We start from the raw sequence: 15,537 nt of genomic DNA, 5'->3' as shown, positions 1-15,537 counted from the left end.
TCCTTACCCCTCATTCAAAAGGCCCTGTGGTGGTGCAGACCCACCTGGTTCTCTAATTACTGCTTGCAAATGCAGGTCACACATCAGGGGACAGATCTACGGAGGGCTGAAAGCATCAACTGAGCCCGCAGGATTGAGCCCATCATGAATAGAGACCTAACAGGTAAATATTTATGTACCTGTACCTTTCTTAAGGACTGCATTCAGTTTGCGCTTCAAAGAGAGTGTTGAAAGAGTGCTGCCTACCCTCTATTTATTCCCATTAGAGGTTACTATTACCCCTTTGAGCCAGAGTCCTTAGCTAGTGTTCAGATTGTTTTTCTTGAGGAAACAAGATTGAATTGTGTACAAACAGGGTAGCAACCCTGTTTATTTACTGAAAATGGGCATTAAATTGTATTTCTCCTAATCATCAAACAGCAAGAAGGAATTTCTTTGCTCTTTCTTTCAAGCCTTTTATTCACCAGCCAGCACTTAACCCAAAAAGCATGACCTTTTTCCTTGTTATTTTTTTCCCCTTCTAAGGCCCCATTATTGAAGCTCATTTGACCATTCTTGGCTTTCTCCAATGGTCTCTACCTCCTTCTGTGGTATCCCAGCTGCACTGCCTACACACAATTTTATCTAGCTCACACCCAGACATACCCCATTCCTTTCTTTTATCCTCTTCTGAAACCCTTGCAGTGATCCCAGATGGCCTTGAATGGATTGTGCCATGGCCATCAGCCTCTGTCTTTTCAGGATTTTTACATTTGTTCTAAGGAAAATGTGATTTTTATAACCATCCGCTTCCAGGAGACTCTTGACAGCTTCCTCCCCAGTGATGCACTCATTTCCACAAGGACTCTGGAGTACATCACAGAGAGAAGCTCCTATCTGTGCCTGCACATGCTGTGTGACAGTCATAGCATAAGAGTGGTGGCTTTGGCCAGTTGAAGACAAGGACAGCAAGGCTCCTGGCTTCTGGGCACTGCCTCATTTCCCTCCCACTACAAGTGAAAAAGAGAAGTCTGCAGCATTTGCAGAGCATGTTAGTACCACTGCAACACCATGGAGAAAGGGAACCCAGGTACTTCAATTCCTTGGCTTCCCATAACTGGAATAGCTTCACTTTGGCATCATCAGTCAGCTATTGATATCAGACAGCCATGATTTATTACTTTAAAACTGATCCAAGATTGCAAATGTTGTATTATCAAGAAAATATGAGATACCAAATTCCTTTTAGAACAACTTGACTATATGTCAAACTCAAATTGCATTCAGTTTAGTCACAGATTTTTTACTGTCAGTAGGAAAGTCTGAGATGAGAGTTAATGCTGGTTTTCCTGTATCCTGAAGAGAAAGCTTCCCTCAATTTCCTCAGCTCACAAATAATTTACAATTCTTGTCAAGTCTGCACAAAACCCTCCTCTCAGTAGAATCAAAATGACACATTTTTATTGTTAGAAGGAAAAGAAAAATTAAACACCAGATTATCAATACAAAACTAGATCTCTATATCAACTTGTTCACCCTCAAGTACTGCCACCAAAACATGTGTTACAGGGGAAAAAAAATATACAACACTGATGTAAGGGTTCTACTTTCCAGTGGTTGTCATATGTGTGGAGAACTATAGATTTCTTCACAGCCCAAGGTTTTTTCTGCACTCGTTGCTACTGTCTCTCAAGATGCTGCTACATGACAGTTGCCCACCTGAAATTTCACATGAATTGCTGAATCTTGTTCTCCATTATTTTCTAAAATGCAGAGTGGCAACAAAGTGCACTCTCTAATAAAAGAAAAATCTGCTGCTTGAATAACCATCCTGAACACAGCTACTGGAAACTGTGTAACTTATGATAACTTATGGTTAAAGGAACTACAAGTATTTCTGTTCACCCTCAATCAGCATAATGCTCGTTTTAGGGCAACATATAGGCAGAGTTCCATTAATTAAAGCTATTCCCCACAGATATATTTCAGTCTGTATTTGTTTCATTTCACACTTTGTTTTGTGCTTTCTCAGGCTGTAGTACATCTGTTAGGACCCCAAACTGTGCAGTGTGGGAAGCATACTTAATGAAGGCAGAATTCCAGGGATATTCTGAGAAATGGGAAACAAAACACAGTACCTTGGTAGTTTCTGTTATTGTTTGGACTTGATTTGAAAATGAAGTTGCAATCTTTTGATCATATATACTGTAAAATATTATTGTACAGCCATAAATACTTTTTCCTGCCTTAAGAAAAATTATGGGCTATTTTCCGGATGCATTGTAGCGTAATGGGCATGGCATCAAAAGACAAGATCAATGAGTACAGAAAAAAAGCAAGGTTTTGTTGGTTTTTTTTAATAAGTTAAATAACTTGACAAGTTTGAATGAGAATGTGAACACATCTAAGGTAAGACTTTAATACAGAAGTGGCCAACGCACTGTAAATTTGTTCCTTTAACAGATGCACTATCAGATATGTGAAATATCCCAATTTTGACAGAAAATAATGGACTAAATCCTCATCTCAGTTACTAGCTGGCTTTAGTTCCCATGGGATGGAATTTGGTGTGGTGAATTTAACAGGAAACAATAGACCAAGCAGTCTCATTGCCTGTAAAAATCAAACACTGTATTTTCATAACTTGGGAGTTATGTAAGGAATATCTCAGAGGCACAGTTGTAAGAGCTCCACATTCTGCAAGCACTCTTTGAAGGATAAGGCCAAATGATAATTGCCTCCAGAACTTGGGAAGTATACAGATCTCAAATAATTACAACCCTTAGAGCATGATAATCCCCAACTGCATGAGCAGTTTGGAAGTGGTTTAATGCACTTTTGGAGAGAAGACGTGGGGGGAGATGGAGCAGGCAAGGGAGGAGGCCTTTGCACAGCCAAGTTTAATCATTCTTGCTCTATGTGCACATGCTTCTCCTTAAGTAGTTAACCACCTTGTTCCCCTGAAAGTCCCTAAGAGTAGAAGTAGGCCATATATACCCATACCACTCACATGCACAAGATTAAACTCACCCCAGTATTTTCATGAGCAGAAATTGTGTTGCAACCACCTTCAACCTCACTGGATTAGTTGCTTTTCCATCAGCAAAAATATGTACACTTTGGTCATGCAGGACAGTGAAAATTGCATACACACCCTTCTATGTGTACATTGGCTAAAGAGCTTCTCAGCCCAGAGTGCTGTATCCTATTTATAACTATCTCCTTTTAAATTTAATAAAATGCACATATTTGAAAAGAATTATGAAAACATTCATCCAGCTGAGAGAGGAGCTCTCATGGCTGGTGAGGACTGGGAACAAGATATAGAGGGGAAAATTTTAAACAGCCCAGTCTTCATTTTAGTCTTTCTTGGTAATTCTTCCCAGACAGCTGAGACACCAGGCTTATGGCTGTTGGGCCACCTGTGTTCTACTTCATGTTGCTCCTAGGTTCAGAGCTAACTTGCTCCATGACTGGAAAGTAATAATGGAAGAAAACTGTAAAGTGAGATTTTGAAGAAGGATTTGAAGAATGCAAGCAGAAAACAGAACTGACTGGAAGGTAATAGGAGTTGGAAAGAAACATAATAGCAAAGAGATTTCTGTCTGCAAGCCCTGAGTCCCAAGAGAAGCAGATTTGTAGCACAAGAGAGTCACAGCTCAAGGCTCCAACTGGCACACCCCATGCAACTGTAGGTTTCCTTCAGAAGAGCTTTATTCTGGTCTTGTGTACCAATAGGTGTGCTCCAGGAGAACATTGACAGGATTAGCTTCATGCAAAAGAAATTCAGTCAAGCTGTGTAGTCCAAGACTTGCAGCTCAATTGGAGGACCACTGGTGGGAATGCTTTCTGCAAAAAGCATTTCTGATGCAAGTTGGCTGGATATGCCCTGGGAAACATGATATTGCAAAGGCAGGGTAACCAGACAAAAAGAGCTTTTCTAGAATTTTGAGCAGGGAAGAAGTCTTTGAACTCCACGTGGGTATAAATTAGGAACTCATGCAGACCACGAAATCAACTCATGGCCCTGCCAGCCCATGTCCCACAATTAGGTATGCACCCCATGCTCTCAATATTCCTATACCCCCCCATACTCTCTGGATGTGAAGGAACTTTGAAACCCAAATAAATATGCAAGTCTTCAGCACAGGGACTACATAAGCCTCTAGGATTGAGTCTTAGCACTGGACAGCATTTCCAAATATTCTTATACAGAAATATCCTTTTAGGCTAAAATAAAATCACTGAGCTGATTCTGTGTCATCATTTAAGGTAATTCAAGAAGTCACTTGAGATATTTCCTAGAGGAGTAGTCCCATCTTCTTATGTTGCTCTCTGCAGGGCTGACATCACAGTAAAATCAATGATGAAATGAAATGTTGATGAAATGTTTCACCCATCTTTCTACACACATAATTTCTGAGCTCTGATCTCAGAGACAGGAGCCTACTCTTTCCAAGGCTTACTCTACTGTGGACATTCAACACATGCTGAGGAGATGGAGCCAGGGTCCATTGCAGCAATAGAGCACCACTGCTGAATTCCTGTGAGACCAATTGTAACTGGGGCTATCAGACAGTAAGGAGGGAGATGCAAAATGGAAGATGAGCCTTCTGCTTCCTCCTGAATCCATGCTGTGATTAATGTGGGAAGTATGACCAGTGAATAGAGGGTGTCTTTTTAGGCCATCATCAATGCCACACTCGTGGCCTGCAGAAGAGTAAAGCCCCAGCTCAGGAGAAGCCAGAGTGCCTGCTGGAGCGTGCAGGACCCTACATGTCTGCCAGGCTCAAATGAAAATGGCAATAGCTTAAGTCCTCCAGGCCACTTTTAAACAGCAAGGTAGATATCTATGTAATATCTAATTAAAATAATTAAGCTTTAAGTGTAAATTACTACATAATAATTCATTTCCTGCAAGATATGTAGCCTCTGTTCCTCTTTCCAATTTAATTCATTTGTCTATCTGCCTTTCTGCCTGTGCTTTGCAACAGAGGTCAATCCTTGACTCCACTATGTCAATGGGCATTTCCTATTGGCTTTCAGAAAATTTGTGGTTTCCCTGTCTTTATCAAAGGAAAGAAACCATAAAGACTTAAGTAACAGATAAAGATACTAATTAGTCAGGGTAGACTATTTACTAATGCAAATAAGCTGTTGCTCTGGAGATACAAATCCATCCAGAATTATTCAGAGATAGTTTCGGAGAAAATCCACTCCATCAATACCAATGGGCAGAGGTGCAGAAATTTGGTTCCTATTTGCGATCACAAGTTTGAAACATAACACAAGCTGCAACACGCAAACAGGCAGTGCAGCCCAGAGCATTATACCAGAGTGCTTGTCCCACATGCAAAGTGGCAGTCAGTTATCATCCTGCAGTGTCAAGCCCTGAAGAGTCTAAGGTGTGGCTCTTCCTGAATTTCAGTACATGAACAAAATAGTGACCATATATAGTGGCAGGATCCTCCCTGGCTACCAAACACCATCCTGTTCCAAAGCATCCTGTTCCAAAACATTATTCTGCTTCCCCCGACCTCCAGGCTCATTCATTACCACATCATTCAGGTTTCATGCTGTTATAACTCTGTTAGCACCAGGTCCATAGAAACTCCGATTGCCCACTGATACCAAAAGAAAGCACACATCTTTCCAGTAACAGAAAACCTAGTTTTGTTCTGTAATTTTTTCCAAACAAGCTGTTCCACTGAATTCAAGTGCATGACAGCTCTATAAATTAAGGGCCACTTGGCAGCAGAGGCCTAGAAAAGTTAAACAAAATACAGTATTAAAAGTCAAAACTTGTTTACATAAAGCAGCTCTTTTTTATATCCCTTCCTTCTACATTATTTAACTCTTGATTTTTTTATGCACTTGTATTTGTTGTACATTTCTTTTGCAAACACCATAACAGGGAAAGAAAAAAAAATAAAGTCAATTTCTTTATTAGACTATTTGTTTAACATTCTAATCCAAGATATTCTACTATCACAGTCAAGAGGAATACCCCTTAATTTTAAAATCAATAAAAGAAGAGTTGTCTTGTGGGGTCGCATTTAGCCATTTCAGCTGAAAGCAACAGATGAACAGCTAAAAACAGCTGAATCCAGTAGAATGTAAATAAGAGATCCTTGCCAAATCTTTCTGGTTACAAAATGCTCTACCAATTTTAAAGATTCTATTGCGATAGCTTTGTACTTTATTTATAAGGCTCTCAGTAAGCCACTCCCTTTCCATATTTGTTTGAGCTTATGCCCGTATTCCCATGATTAGTGCAGAACAAATCTAGGTGAAAGGTTGATCCCCTTTCACACCAGCATTCGTCTGAATTTTTCTCCTTTTCCTGAAGATATGTTTTTAGATCAGCAACTGAAATCTCAGATGAATTCAAGCAAAATATTTGAAGTTGTACAGAAGTTTTTACTTCTTCAGAAAAAAAGGCACTTTTCACAAAGCAATTTAACTGCACACTGTATATAAAAGACCTTGTTCTAATGAACTTCCGTGAAGTTTCCAAATGAGGAAAAACTTTTCTTTCTCATTTCTCCAATGGACTGAGAATTCTTTGAATCAGAGTAAAGAGACCAATGATTTGTCTATCTTTTCTCTCCATCAGTGGTATCTATGCAGCACTGGATGCACTCCCAAAGTCCTGCCTGAACATATTCCAGGCTGAGCTGTGCAGGACTTAGGAGGGGTTCTCTGAATGCAGTGTCTCCTCTGCATCTTCACTGGGAAAGCATAAATGCGTTCCCAGGGTGTTACACAACTTTGCCGCAGGTAAAGCATGAGATACCGAGTGGGAATGGTAATTAGAAAAAATTCGAAACTGAGTGACCTTCCCTCAGCACCAACATGCCACATAGTACTAGTTTTGTCCTGACATGTGAGGCACCTTTCTTCTGTATCTAATCCAGGAATCACTTTACATTTCATGAATCTACATGCAATGTGAGTCAGATATAAACAGAATTGCCCAACCCTTTAAAAAATTCCATTACACTTACTCTTCCTGCCAATTCAAGTGAAAGTTTTAGGCAGAGCAGGTGGCCTAGAACTCGCTAACCTTTTTCCTTTGGCATGAGAGGCTGGCATGAGACAGTGGGGATCACTACCCACATGCAACAGCCACATTTGCTCAGCCCAATCCTCTCCCAGCTAAGAGCCCTTTTCAGGTCTCTGACACACTCCAATCTCTAGTTGGCATGGTCCTTTTTAGATGCCAGTCTTACTGAAATTCACCGAGGATGTGTTTCAGGTGTCTCTCTGTTCCTTGCTCTCATGGCACAGGGCTGGCCAGACAGCTACAGAGTGGAGGAGATCACCTTGCTGGATTACACTGCTCCAACACATATACGTCTAGAGTTGTGGGACTTAAAAAATGAGCAAATCCCTATGAAGTATACTTTCTTTTTTCTTTTGCTTTTTCTATTTTTTCCAAATCTCATATTTCCTGCCCACCCTAGACCTCCATTGAAATGGAATGAAGTTATTGGATAGGCATCTCCTCTTTCACTACAAAAAAAGAAGCTGTGGGGGGATTTGCAGATACAGCCTTGCAGGTACCTCACAGGTTCACAGACAAGTTGAAAGAAAACAGAAATGTTTTGTTTGTGAAAACACAGGATAAAATACATTGTTTTCAAGTCCTGAATGCTGAACTGTGAAAGAGGCATATATTCACTTACCCTGTACTGCACAGGCTGCTGGATTTCTAACCAGAAGATGAGAGGAGGCTGGCTGATATATACTGCAGAGTTGAATTAAAAATTAAGAAAGTTCAGAAAAATTAAACTAAAAGAAAATTAAATAAAAATTAGATGTGTTTAGAAAAAATAGGCTCATAGGGTTAGAAAAATACAGCTTTGCCCTCCACCTAGTTCCTTCCTGACATGCTTGCTTGCTGGTTGGTTACTGCCCTCCTCCCCCACTATAAAACAAAACAAAAAAATCTTTATCTCCAGCCTCACTTCAGTGACTCACACCAAAAATATACCCTTTTACTTCCCTGAACTTCTGAGGAATTTAGAAGTGCAATCCTCAAAGCCCCAAGGGAAGTTTGGCATTTCATAATAGCCCAGCAGCCCCACCTGAGGTATGAAGAATGCTTTGAAAACATGCCTGTGATTAATTAATTAACATATTGGCACATAACTAGCTTTATAACCCTCCACCTAATGTTTCGACTGAGAGCTGCCTGTGCCTGTCACAGACACTGTGTGGACTGATGCCATTATCTTGTAAAGAATAATGCATTTTACGTCTAAGTAAACACAACAATGTAACATAGATACAGCGGCTTGAATTAAGGATTAATTACAGTGATTCGTAGTGCTTAAAGAGTAGGCAGTTTACAAAGCAAGGAAGCAATTACTTTTAAAGACAGGGGTTTTTTGCTTCAACATTTCTGAGCGGTTGCATCATTCTTACTCCTGACAACAAAGGCAAGATCAGCACAATTGAAACAGCCTCAACATCTATCTGCTCTCCCAAGAGCAGTGAAGGCTTGCTCTCCCTATGTAAGGCTGGAGACTTCCATGCTCAGTTCCCGGGGTAGGTGGGTTATGGTTGGTGTCCTAACCTATACACAGGGCGAAGTGCACTAATGGCAGGGAGCAGGGAGGTGATGGATAATTATTCCAGCAGCCTTACACATCATGCAACTTTGTGGATGATAATGATTCAGGGAGCCCTGATTTAGGCCCTGTGCACTTTTTCCTATCAGTTGAGGAGCTCAGCTGCATTGTTTAATTTGTAGAAAAAATATGTTTCCTCAAACAGCAGGAGTTATATTAAACCTTCCTTGAAGGGTTAATTGAATTACTCAGTCAACCAGGGTATTTTTGAAGGTTTCTGATTGTTTAGGTAATCATAAAACCCACATAACTATAGCAAAATACAATCAAAATACTTAAACACAAATCCTCTTTCCCCCCTTTCAGCTACTAGAACAACTTGTTTGTTGCATATGAGAGGGTCTTAAGCAAGTACAAAATCAAGGAAACAAGGAAAGAGTTTTGTATTTAGCCATGAGAGTAAGGAGGTTCATGGCCATCTGTACATCTCTGGGAACACATTTCACCATGCAGTTATACCTGTTCCTTTGCTTGTGGCTCCAACATGTTGGCTCACAACTTTATTATTGCAAGGTGACTGATAGTGGAGCACTTCATCAAAAGCAGTGCTGACACATCTTCTACAAGATATCCAGGTGGCATTTTGGGGTTATTTTCCATCAGCTTGGAAGGGCAGAGTCAGACATCAGTAGGTGGTTCTGACTGCTAGTAGGATCTGTCACCTCCAAGTCCTTGAAGAAGAATTCATGCAAAGTTGAGAGCAGTTCCTTTTCTTTATTTTCCAATTTGTGCACTGGTCTTTGCTTTTGTTTGACTATAAATAGAAAGCCTCCTGAAAGACTAGGAAGCGCTAAAAAGTTGGAGGTGGTTTATGAATGTCATATGAATCAGTGGAAGGCTCATTTGTATTTACTCTTATTCCAGGTTAAATCATGGAAGGAAGTAGAAAGCAGCACAGGATCCCCTTCTGGAAATGGTGTGAAATCTAGATCTTGTAATCATGTTCATCAAAGGTGGTTGCTCTTCTAGTGACAAGTAAGATGCAAGATGAACATCAAAACTGGATTAGTGTTCCCAAATGAAACCATGAGACAAAAAATCTGATGGAAAACAAGCAAATGGGATACAGTTTCAGAAAAAAATGCCTATAGGAAAACTGCTAAGTCTATTACTAAGTCCTAACTACTACATCCTTTGAGAAAGAGCAGCCTTACTAGGAAAGACTGAGTTGATACTGAATGTCAAAATGTTTATAAGCCTGAAAATTCTGCATTGTTGGTACAGAACTAGGATATGCTGATATTTCTGATATCTGAGATCTAGATACCTCAATACCAGAATGACAGCTACAAATTGGAAGGAATTCAGCAAAGTGCAACAGTGGAGATAAAAAAGATACAGAGTCTAATGTAAGTTGAAAGAAGAAAGCTTGGGGGTAAAAGACTAGAAAACAGGTAACTCTTAAAAAAATATTTGAAAAATGCGACCAGCAATTAATTAAACTGTTTAGACTGCTATGCTAAGAAGTAAGAAAAGTGGAAGTATGAATGTTAATCTAGCCTACTAATTGTACTGCAAAAAAATACATTGAATGCTAAAAAAGCATTGTGTACTCAGTAGACTCATCTGGACATAGAAATTAGGGACTTGATTTGTTTCAAATCCATTGTTGCTGTGTTTGTTCTCCACTTTTTTTACATACTAGTGTATTTTTTTTCTCTAGAATAGCATCATGATAACATGCTTCCCCAAAAGATTTTGCTCTCTCTCTACTTATAGTAGAGTACACAAAGTAGCCAAGAAACAAGAGTAGAATTTTTTTTCTGTTGATTAAACATCAACATTTTCACTTTTCTCACTTCTCCACAGATTTTCAAACTGTGTATTCTAGGAGTTGCTGTGTTTTCTCTCAGCAACAATAGCATTACAGACAATGTCATAGATGCTGAAGACTCAAGTATGTCCTACACAAGTGAGTCTTGACCCAACAATTCATTGTAGACCATGAGAATAATCCCACACCACTGCAGGTGGTGAAATTTTGCTCATAATTATACGACTGTTGCTAGACTTGAAGGTACATTTGTAACTAGAATCCTATTACCTTGACAGGATCATAAGTAACAGGCTAATCAAAAATAGCTGATTTGTTGTTCAAGGGAAAGAAATAACCTTTGAAGGCCATTTCCACCCATCAGATTTCATTACGTAACACTGAATTTTCTGAGCACCTGGAGATTTTCACATCCTGCACCTTTCTAATGCACAAACTTCATTCTTTCACAAACTGATGATGGGTGAGAAAAAGATACCTGATATAAACTCTAGAATCTGCTTTTCTCATCCTCCCTTAAAATTTTCACAGTCAGTGTTATGGCTAGAGACAACAAGACACAACTGACTCAAAATATTTAGGATTATTGTATATTTATTACACCCTTTATGACTTTTATTCTCACTGCACAGTACAAAACAGTGAGGTTTCAGTAAGAATCACAAAACAGTTACATTTACCATTTAAGATGCTCAGTTAGGCTTGAAAAGGTTAAAGGAAAAATCTGAAGATAAATAATAAACATGGCTATGCAATATCTATAATACACCATGCTAACAAGCTGTATAAACTGTTTATATATTTGTATAGAAACCTAGACATAAGCAGTCATTGAAACACAAATTCAGTAGCACTGTATGCTACCAACCTCCTTCTTGGAAAAAATTACTTACTTATATAAAGATCAGCTTTATTTTTATCATATATTTGGAGTTATCCAAATGGCTGTGAGATATTCCAGTCTCAATTACTCTTCTTCCACTCAGTTTCCCTTGAGAAAAGTCAGCCTAATACTGTTACACTACCTGTTGATCATAGTTTAAGTCTTATGAAATTTTGTGGTTCTTATTTGAGAAAAAAATATATTTGAAACCAAGAGGAATGCTGACATACCCAATTTGCAAACTGAAGTCCTATAGTTACATGTAATATAGTTGTTTGTTTGTTTTTTAAAACAGAAGTACAAAATAGTCCAAAATCTAAATTAGGAGCCTTGATTTATAAGGAAAAGGTGTCCCAAAAGAGGCAAAGGTGCAAGGACTTGCTTATTCTTTTCAGCCTCTCAGATTGTTGTATGATTTCAGCTGTGAGTGCCAACACATTTTCTCAGTTGTTTGGTGGCTGAAGCAAGTGTGGATTTGGTGGTCTCTGCTGGACAGATGGCCATAGCCAGAAACCACCTCTGCAGTTGGCCATGATTTGTGCATTCGTTCAGGAGCAGCAAGGCCATCCACAAAATCACTCCATTCTCTACTGAGTGCAAGTTATTCACCCTTTCACTGTCTCTGTCCAGGCTTGATTTCTCTCATGACAAAATTCACTGGAGGCTATGGCAAGGCTTGCACTGATTTCACACCTCATGACTGTGTTACACCCCAGCTTCAGAGACTAAAATTATCAACCTTATGTTTTCCATCACATCACCAGCAATTAAAAAGGAAAGGCAGATATTAAATTTTTAGGGCCATATGAACAAAACTCCAGATGGTGTATGATCCTGTGCAGGCATCTTCCTTACCATCCCATCCTTCTAGGGACACCCAGAACTTTGAGGCCAAGAGCACTTTGGCAGTATAAAAAGTCCAATTTATACACATCCAGCATTAATAGGATTGACCTGTTGAGCTGTTCATGTCTTACCAGCAGAATCACTTATTGTAGGGTGTTAACCCCGTAGCAAGGAAACCCAGCTATGCCATTACTCCAAACACACCAAGGCAGGTAATACATTGCTGAGATGGGATTCTGTTCCATCCAGTGATCTGACCTTTGTAAAACAGAAAGAGCCCATTAGGAATTAATGTACTGCACACAAAAATGTCTGCTGGCATTCCTCTTTCACAGACATGTGTTTGGCGCCTGGGGTATTAACTTTCAGACTTTGTTTCTTTTTACTGTATATTCGTTGGCATATCATTGCCTACAAATGGGGTGGAGTAGAAAAACAAGCTGTGTTGCCTTTGCCCTTTCCCATTTCTCTTGGATGCACAGGTCATTCATTCATAAGATCATAAGTGACCTTAATAATTTCATATATAAGGTGCCATAATCTAATTAGAGTTTACATTCAATTTTGGTCTGAACTGTAACCCACATTAAGTTTCTATTTATAAGTAACAGGAGAATTTTTTTTAATACTGCAGTAGCAATAAAACAACCAGCATTGTAATGATGTGTCTCTGGAAAATGAGATGAAAATAATAAATGTTTAGACAAAAAATAAGGCAAATTATTGTTGTTTAATAAATATGCAATTGTTTCCAAAAAAATTACATCCTTATTTCATTTAGAGGTATACTATACACTATTTGGATTAGGCATTTTGCATAAATTAAAAACAACTCTCATTTTGTAGACACAAAAATGCAAAATATTTTCAGAAGGATCTTAGTCACGAACTATCTTTTGGATGATAGAAAGAAAGCAATCTGACCAATGAACCATACAATTTATGCTCTGAAAATTATTCATAAAACACAAATTACTAAATTTCTTCAGAACTAATGTATCTCTCACTTCATACATGAACATACCCTTAAGTTCAATCCAGTAATTTTTTTTTAAACATAGCTGAGAATGTGTTTTGATTCTACATCTTTCTCTGTGTTCCAATGTATTCTTGGCAGTTATACTCCTTTATTACTGTTTTGCAAGAATAAACATGCAGTTTTCTATTTCAACACTAGCGGGTTAAGATGCTCTAGGCAGACATTAACGATTATGTAACTTGAAATATATATATATATATATATATACACACACATATATATACATATATATACATATATATACATATATATACATATATATACATACATATATATATATATATATATATATATATATATATATATATATAACTTGTTTGAAAAACAGTAACTAACAACCACTAATACCTATGCATCTTATACATAGTCTTTCAATATAAAGCAAAAAACAATTTCAATAGCGTTACACATTATAAAATAAAGCAAGTTGGAAAGACCACTTATGTGAATACACTGCAGAAAAGAGTAAACGGCAGGAGAATACTTAGAGCAGAAGTCATTTCATCATCTTTTAACATGACCATAACTGTGTGTCTACATATGCACAGTGACTCAGTGCAGAAAAGCTGAGATTAAAAGCTCCTGTGCATGAATACATGTGGACAATGATGTTAACACTAGTCACTCAAAAGGGGATAAAGAGGCCATGGATGAAGAAAGGATGAGAATTTTGTTAGCACCATTACTCTCATGTATTCACTAGCACCAGACGTTGTAAGGCTTTGAGAGCAAAATTCTTTATTCTGTATACATTGTCAAAGAAGAGTCACACAGACCATTATAAACATGTACTTTCACACATTGAAACGGTTAAATTACCTTACTGAGATGGATATTACTGGAGATTATGTACTTTGGGGAAAAAAAACAGATAAACTGATTTTCATTGACATGAAACACAAATAGTTGTTTGTTTTGTTTTGGCTTGTTTTGGGTTTTTTTTTCCTCATTGTTTAAAACTACTTCTAGGTAGCTCTGGATTCCTAGCTTAAGCTCCCCTACTGGGAATTTCACTATGAGATTTAAAACAAAACAAAACTTTCCTTGGCATTTTCACAGGTCTCCCTGGTACTATAATATATTAGTAGGCATTGATAACTGATTGCCATGAAATACAGTAGCACCTGTTATTTTGCTCAAAGAAAGGCATATTGATCTGCAGCTAATTTAGTGATGTTTTTATTTCATTATTCAACAACAGTTCTACTGATTTCAAACAACTGTACAAAACAGGGTGGTGGTGTTGTATAGGTAATAGTGCATTTGTAAAAAAAAACCTTATCTGAACACTCTTATTCACAACTCATTATACTTGCCAACTGAATTCAGATGTAAAGTCTCATGTCCTTACCTTCTTAGTTTACTCCAATGAGAAATGAATTTTAGTCCTTGTTCCTTTGCACAAACAGAAGAAAGAGCTCCCACGTGGGGTTGTACACCTCAAATTGTTTCCCTGCCGGCATCATGGCCATTCTCACTCTGATGTCAGGTGGGCAGAGAAGCGGCACATCGGTAAAGGATCACGGTATCTTTCCAAATGTACTACAGCTTCCCAGGAGAAATTATCTCTGTTACCAGGTTACATTAATGCATTTCATTACACAGATCTAAAGACTAGTTCCATTTGAAAAGTTTCCTTTGACAACCACCACATAGGAACTCAGTGGGCAAAGGGACTAGCACCCAGCTTCTATCTTGACATCCCTGAAGTGAAGTCAGAGTGATTTGCTCTGTCTGGGACAGCTGTGGGACATGAAACCATTCATTACATTAAACCATTGCCTCTTATCTTCTGGAAAAGATGAAGGTGAATTTCCTTTTCTCCATCTCTTCCTTGCTTTTACCTAAAACAAAGGTGAGCAAACCCCCAAACCAAGAAAATCTGATACATCCTTCTACTAAAATCAGTTCAGTACACTGTTTTACCCTAACTAGATCATAGTAACATTACAGATACTTGACCAGAAAGTTGCCTTGCTTGTACTTGATAATAGTGAGTAGGAATGTCACAACAAACATACACATGAAACTTCTGTTAGCTATGGCTATAAAGCCCATCCCTATTAATAAATACATTTCCAAACTGAGTACCTCTATTCCAGTTAATTTCCAATTTTAATCACCTAGGTTTTAAATCAGATGTCCCAAAGAAAGGTTGTGACAACTCATTTATTTCCACTTCAAATGAAAACCAGACAGCCCTTTCTTTTCACTAACAAATAATATGACTGATCCATTATTTTGTAAAACTGTTCTATGAAAGCAATAAGATATGGACACGCTTAGAGGGAAAGAGAAATCACTGAAGAAAAGATCCTAACCAACTCCATGAACCACCAACATGTTCCCCTGTGTTCCCTACATGTGATTTGTTTTCTTC

General features: G+C 38.4%; 1 protein-coding gene across 3 annotated transcripts in view; it reads right to left on the bottom strand.

The window, feature by feature from the left end:
• LOC146763467 (uncharacterized) overlaps nt 1-10,278 on the bottom strand; it is a 66,480-nt gene extending 56,202 nt beyond the window's left edge. The window contains exon 1 of one of the 3 annotated variants that reach the window (XR_014952056.1): nt 7,668-10,278. Coding sequence is in view for 2 of the 3 variants with exons in the window: in XM_085569373.1 (XP_085425499.1) it covers nt 45-84 (40 nt within the window). In the remaining variant the exon portion in view is untranslated. The other 2 variants (XM_085569374.1, XM_085569373.1) reach the window with 2 other exon arrangements.
• Between the last annotated feature and the right edge of the window lie 5,259 nt (nt 10,279-15,537).

The sequence above is a fragment of the Lonchura striata genome, chromosome 1A, assembly GCF_050655825.1.
Source record: "Lonchura striata isolate lonStrDom1 chromosome 1A, ASM5065582v1, whole genome shotgun sequence".
In the NCBI taxonomy this organism is placed as follows: Eukaryota; Metazoa; Chordata; class Aves; order Passeriformes; family Estrildidae; genus Lonchura; species Lonchura striata.
Note: the sequence above shows the minus strand (reverse complement) of the source record. Positions and strands in the feature narration are given on the sequence as shown.